General features: G+C 42.4%; 1 protein-coding gene across 1 annotated transcript in view; it reads left to right on the forward strand.

Moving 5' to 3' along the window:
• Window positions 1–1,892: 1,892 nt before the first annotated feature.
• Window positions 1,893–7,251, forward strand: part of LOC118430372 (homeobox protein EMX1-like) — a 9,639-nt gene continuing 4,280 nt past the window's right edge. The window contains exons 1-2 of the mRNA XM_035841223.1: window positions 1,893–2,688; window positions 5,460–5,635. Coding sequence (XP_035697116.1) covers window positions 2,283–2,688; window positions 5,460–5,635 — 582 coding nt within the window. The 5' untranslated portion in view covers window positions 1,893–2,282. The remainder of the gene's footprint in view (window positions 2,689–5,459; window positions 5,636–7,251) is intronic.

The following is a 7,251-nucleotide window of genomic DNA, read 5'->3' on the forward strand; positions in this document are numbered from 1 at the left end:
GTCCATTGCCCCTGGGGGGGGGGGGGGTGAGGGTGCCACTGATGAAAAACAGCCAAGGTGTTGATAGCTTCCTATCAGCGGCCATTACCACAGAACTACCCTGCACCACAGGAGGGCATAAACAGTTCCAAGTTGTTGAACTTGTTCCAATGAGGTTTTATTGTACTCTCCCTGATATGATTTGTGTCGAAGTCCGCGCTATCAAAGTTCCTTGTTCTGTCGCCATCTTGGGGAGGGGTTTGCAAGATCAAGTTCACGAACATATGCGACGTGCTTATGAAAAACGGTCTGGGGGTTAGAGTGTAGAGCGTGAGATGATATGTTTCTGTTGTGAGGTCAACATACTTGAGCTGTGACGACAGGACCGTAGCTCATGCTCGCTAACGGCATCGATGACAGGTGAATTATGCACGGGGCTTCAATGTCACGGCCCCCCGCCAGGGGGCAGTTCAGACCCACCGCAGGCGCCCTTGTAAAGAGGGACCACCGTCCGTCAGCAGTTGAACACCCGAGGGAAAACGTAGCAGAGGTAGGAACGCAGATCAAGGACTCATCGCGCAGATAAACACCAAAAAATAAATCTATGTGCAAAATACCGCTGGAAAATTAAAACCTTTTCATTTACTAGCTATTCATGTAAAACATGCTGGGCTATAAATCTGTCCACCGAAAGTGGATTTGGGGTTTTCACAATTTGACAATTCTGTGAGGTTATCATTGTGGTTTTATATGGTAGGACCAGACCTATTTTATATGTGAGGAATCAAATGGGGGAAAATTTTGCCACATTCAAAACGGAACAGCCCTTCTCCCCATCCACCTATTGCTCGTGCCAGATTGACATATTGAACCAATCGGAATACCGATACCTTGATAAGTAATAGCGGTACTGTATCAAGTTTCATCTAATTGATGAAAACGATGAGTGTTGGGGACTATTAAGTCGATACTGACCTCACACGACGGCTGTATGGTTGATATCAACCACCGGTTAGACTTAGAGGTGGAGAACAGCTCATGCAGAAATCAGGCACGGTTGTAACTGATACCCCTACACAGGAACCGATGGCTGGGAGGGTGGGGCATATAACTACAACATTTAGCTGCCATCATTTTTCTTCTGTGGATTGTTTTGTCAGGTAAACGTAACCATTAGACATCACATACATTACAATAATGCAAACCTTACACTAGAAAATTACCGAAGGAAATTACGTTCAGACTATTCCCTCCCCTCCCCCATAGGGCAACAATGTGGCTCAGAGAATAAAGTTATCCATGGCAAATAAATGGCTTGTCCTGTTTTAGTAGAGAAAGTCTTGAGTAGACAGTCAAAGAATGTCATTCCTTCGGCCATCAAACTGTTTCTAATTACCAAAAGATAGCCCAGATAAAGCCATACTTATTTTTCATCTCTTGGAAGCAAAATGCATTGTGTAATGTTGGTTTTCACCAATTATTGACTTGAAATTACCGACCAACAATGATTAGGATTTTTTAGAAATCGTTTATATCAAAGCTGATAATTCTTCACAGTCTAAAACGGTTTCCGTCTATCGGGACGAGTTCTGTAACACGTGCGCCATCTATCATAAGTGATCACATATCTCCGTGTACTCCCTCGTCGAAAACACTCCATCTAGAGTTACCGCTGAGTGGTATCTAGTGTCATATCAGAAGAGCATGTCATCGCCTTACTACCACCTACTTATCCAACTCCTAATCCGGCCAGAAGATGGCCGTCACTTCACCTCGTGTGACTGCGTGCCTTTTTTTCCACGTCCTTCTCCTTGGGGGATGCCTTCAAGACAAGCCGAGTTTCCAGAAGCCAATGGGAAAGCGGGGTTATAACTCTTCTTGACAGGATTTGCATAAATCCCAAGAGGTTATCAGAGCATCTGCGGTGCAGGACCTGTGGCTTCTTTACCGAGAGACATGCGAGCAGTACCAGTAGCTTAGGTTAGAAACCACTTTGTCTGTGGTGTTTCTTTCTTAAGAACTTTCGACAAGATCTCGCTCGGGATCGCCTTGTATGTGTCGTCGTGGATTTATGTCTGAAATACCTGTATCGATCGCTGAGAGGAGCTGTTGTGTGTTATTTGACGAGTTGGTCGGTGGATCGGAACGGACAGCCCGAGAACGGTCGTACGGACGTGTTCTCTTGTCTGAGTGACAGACAGATCGATCGATCGGCTTCGCAACTTGTCTCTACCCTTTCCGACCGGTTCTATCTTTTATTCTGCATACTCGTCGGGAGGACATACAAACAGAGTGCCGTCACAATGATGGCAGTACAGCCCAAGTCATGTTTTAGTATCGAGTCGCTGGTTTCTAAAGACCCTCCTCGGGTTGACCGGCCCCGGCTCCCGCCGCTGTCGGCGCTGTGGGGGATACCGTGTTACACGGACACTGTCAGCACGGGCTCGGTCGTACCCAACCTACCTCCCGTCAAACTCTGCTCCTCCGGGCCGTCCGCGTTCAGGAACGGGCTCCGCACGGCGACGACGTTACCGAGTGTCCCCGTACCGCACTACGTCCCCGGGTACAGCCCGACAGCGGGGGTGGCCGCGGTCCCGCCCGGGCATCATCCCGCTCCGCCCGGCTTCCTCCACCCGCAGCAAGCCTCACTACCCTGCCATCCATGGCTTCTAGCGCGCCACCAAGCCGTCTTCGGACACAGAATGCAAGGTAATCATACCCATACCTCTGTCAAACTTCTTAGTAAAGTAAATGCCAGGAAAAGTATCTAGTAGCGATGGTAAAAACATCGCTTGGAATAGAAGCTACGTAGAAGAAGAAAGTAGAAGAAGAAGAAAGTACGCTAGTTGTCAGTTTCTAGGGTCACACATGGTCAACAGTTTCTTGACGCATCTACACGTTTAAATTACTATCTATAAACGACCACCTTCAAGGTACATGTATAATGATTTTTAAAGATCTAGAATAAGTATAAGTGTGAAATATTGTGTCTTACCGGTAATGGTTTACTGTAGTGGTTATCACATAAGACGGTGCAAAAAGACAGTAGTCTGGAAGATTTATTTCTTCAAGGAAAACAAGACATTTTTGTTACTTGAGAAGATGTAAACTCAGTAGCAACCGTAAATCTTATTTACTGTTTACTAAGACTGTATGTCAATCATCTTTAGTTGTGTCTTTTCATAAGAAAACTCCGAGGAAAAATATCTCTGGTAGAACCGTGGCAGCACGCGTGCCTGTTTGTCCGGATTTGTAACGAGGCGATAATGAGAAGAAAATCAAACAATGATCAGCGCTTTCACTTTGTTTGAACTGCTTGATTGAACTAAATAAATCCTCCCCAAACACACTTGTCTGTGATAGCCGTTTCAGGGTTGTCACGGCTATACATTTAACTTATCTAAGGGGACTTCGTTTACACATTTTCTGGCCTAGTATTGTTTAGCAAGATATAAACTTACACGTTTTGGTCTGCAGAGTTTTCTCTCATCGTTTTAGATGACAGTGAAAAACGTGAATACAAAGTTTTCCACGAACATCTTCGTTTACTCATTTGATTTCTGGATAGCTTCATACTTTCCCGTATTGAGAAATAAAGGGAACAAATCTATTAGAAAACGTCCTGATTAATCCACTTGGTTGTTGATTTCAACACACGATATGTTATACAAGGGACGACATAGCTAAAGAAAATACGGCATGTAAATACAATGTTTAAACTTGACACATTGTTGTTCACATTGACAAAATCATTCTTAAAATATTTGGATATGATAGCTTGGAAAATATGATTTTGATTATCAAGTTTGACAGCTATTCAATTTGTAACTAAGAAACATGACGCAAGTGAGGAGATACACGTACACATCCAAGGCAGCCGGCCTTCGCTGTACATCCGCACTGAAAATAAGAATAAGTAATACATTTTGTAGCTGCAATATATTTTGTAGATTATCATTTTTATGATACAAAACGTTCACCATATGCATACTCAGCAAAGCTCTAAAAATCTTATTCTGTGCATGTGCTTTGGTAGAACTGGTATGTAGCAAGCTTGGAATCAAATATTTGAGTTATTGTATCCTTACATATCTAAGAGATTTCTCTGATATTATAAAAATCACGTACGATTGCGTTTTTATTACGTTAATCTCAATATCATTAACGTTTTCTGCAATGTATTTTCCTTCTCAATATATGGAGAACGAAATGCTGTGCGACAAAATGGTTTTCTATTTCCCAACTAACAATCCATATGTTGCGCTTTCCCACACTGGGGCGAACATTGATACATGAGTTGAAGAGCCAACAGTCAGTGGGTTTATTCTGGATTATTTGATATTTTACGATGGGTTCTTACGATTTGAATATCGAATCTAGCAAAAATTTTGATTCAGTATGTACGAATACAACAAGCGAAACTTTAAAATGTGAAAACAAATTCTTTGTCAAAAACTTTGACCGTTATATTAGAATACTTCTAAATCATACACTATAGTTCAAATAAATTGATGATGAATCGTTTCTTAATTCAGCCCTTTAATGTAACCAACTAATCTTGTAAACAAATGAAAATACGGCCATACCGTAGCACCATGACCATGTCAGAGAAAACATTTCTGTTCTAGACAAATCCGAATGAAGCCGTTTTCTATGCTCTTTGCCGAGAAACAGCGTTACAAAGACATACCTTTAGAATTTTTTTCTAGATACAGATATAGGTATCCTTGCTGTATTAGTGTCCAAACAATTTACCAGCGTAACCAGTGTTATACCGTAGGAGTGAACGAAAATTTGCTCTCCTCTGTCCCCCACGCGGGAGCCATCTTGGCCAAACCTGGCGGCGGAAGAGAGAGGGGGAAGGGTGGGAGAAATAATAAACAAGAACTTACTTGGAATGCGACACATCTTTTGCTCGTTATCGTGTTGACACACACCCGTGTCTGTATACATCATCGGTCAATTATGAGCATATTAAGGGGAATATTATGTCAACTTCCCGCTGGGATGTTTATTGTATTCTTGCCCAAGCCAGCCTTCGTTTACATGCATTCTCCGCCAACCTCTTAGGATACACTTATGATAAGAGTAACGTTTTCTTCCAAATGTGTAAGATATGTAGCTTGAATCTTAAGCACGCCATTTGACATATTCTCGGCAATAGGTACATGTAGGGTTAGGCTAGATGCATGATGTTGTAGGAAATAGCAGTTGTCAGTCGGGGGATGTCATGGGATGTTTGGGGTCAAACGGTTTGACATCTCGCTCTTGGCCGTACCTCCCTTGTATGTCTACACTGATGAGAATCAGCTAGCCGTAGACAGGAACTTAAAATTTCAAAAATAAAAGAAATATTTCCCGTTTGGGCGTACTTATTCATTAATACTTTATTCATTAATCGTGAGAAAGAACAAGAGAACTTGTGCACTCAGAATGGTTCATCTTATGAAGCGTGTTGTGATGTATTTTCTTCTTTTTAGACCCAGGAAACGGACCAATCCTTCTCGCAAATCCGTTCCGGAAACCGAAGAGAATCCGGACGGCGTTCACCCCGTCACAGCTGCTCCGGTTAGAACACGCCTTCGAGAAGAACCACTACGTAGTCGGACAGGAGAGGAAGCACCTAGCGCAGTCTCTGAGTCTCACAGAAACACAGGTACGTGTGTTTTACATATAGTCTCTAAAACTCACAGAAATATGGAGGGGTTTTACAAAGTCTCTAAAACTCACGGAAATATGGGTGGGTTTTACACAGTCTCAAAGTCTCACAGAAACACAGGTGGGTTTAGATAGGCATCCAAGCTCATAGAAAGACGGTTATGGTTTTATATAGTTACCCATGCCAGTCTGACAGAAACATGGGTGGGTTTTAGGAAGTCACCCAGTCTCGTACAAACATGGTAAGGGTTTTCGATAGTTATCCATAGGCTCACAGAAACATGGGTGGGTTTTAGATCGTCACCCAACATGAAACATGGCGGGTTACGATTTCATCATGACCAGTCTTTTACACTGCTGGCTTCACAGAGCTAAACTATCAGAACATGTGCATTTTGTCAAAATCTAGCAAAAACAGGTGCCCCACCAGTAAGAGGTCTGTAACAAAAGAAATACAAACTTACTGCATAGTATCAGGGTCCCCGTTCAGTTCTGGAAAATAAAACAATGCTTTGTGTATTTAATTTTTTCACTGAAAGGCAATGGTTTCGAACATGATGTAACTCGAAAAGGTAACGCACACCTACCCTATATGGTCACCTTTAGCTGGGTGACGCACGTATTGGCATTTCCTAAGCCGTGAATCGCTTCAGTGGGTCATGTCACTGGTGGAAGGGACCCACCTGTTACATGGGAACTGTGTTTTCATCTTTCAGTTGCCGAATTAGATGGCAGGAGAGTTTCTTTTCATGACTATCTAAGCTTATACGGTATGTCAGTCGCCATATAGTATGTGTATCCCTCAAGACGGAGAGGGCATGTGGAAAAGGGGAGGGAGGGAAAGGAACGTTTGCTAGTTTTCTCAACATGGAACAAGGAAATAATGCAATACAATAGGCACACAACGGGCGTCTATTGTTATGGGGCAGCTGTAGTCTCAAAATAGCATCTCGATAATTGGTAACTATTTATTTCTTATTCAGACACTCGTAATCGGAGTTTTCGTCCTCTAATTCAATCGACGATTTTGTTGGTATGTCAGTTCGTTCGCTGTTGTTGAATATGTACTACTCGGTACTACTCTTTATTATTTTTATTAGAATAGAATAGAATAAATAGAACAATTATCGACCATTATGTCATAGGATACGAAATGACACTATATTGTCCTGTTTCTACTTTGCAACTTTAGACATTTCTAGTGCACGATACATATGGTCTTAGTGTACGTGTCAGCACATTACCAAGTCTCATAATTAGAGGGTATGTGGACTGACAAGCCATTCTGTTTTCAATTATAGAACAGGCTTTCTCTGAACGAAAGAGAAAACATCTGACCGGATATCATCATGCTCTTTACGACAAGGTAGATTACTGACAGCTGTCAAGGGACTGTTTCTCAGTTTGATTTCTGTTCTGAACATCGTCCCTACCAGACCCCCTCCCCATTACCACTATCGGGTTGTTGTTTTTTTCCAAGCAACATCTGACGTAAAACAAGTAATACTTGTAGTAAGTGTGGGAAAGAGTCATTTTGATATATTCTGAGACCATGTCACATTAGTCCAAGGCACCGGTAGCGAAAACAAGCCATACATTTTGTGACGATATTTG

Source organism: Branchiostoma floridae, chromosome 14, assembly GCF_000003815.2.
Source record: "Branchiostoma floridae strain S238N-H82 chromosome 14, Bfl_VNyyK, whole genome shotgun sequence".
Taxonomy (NCBI): Eukaryota; Metazoa; Chordata; class Leptocardii; order Amphioxiformes; family Branchiostomatidae; genus Branchiostoma; species Branchiostoma floridae.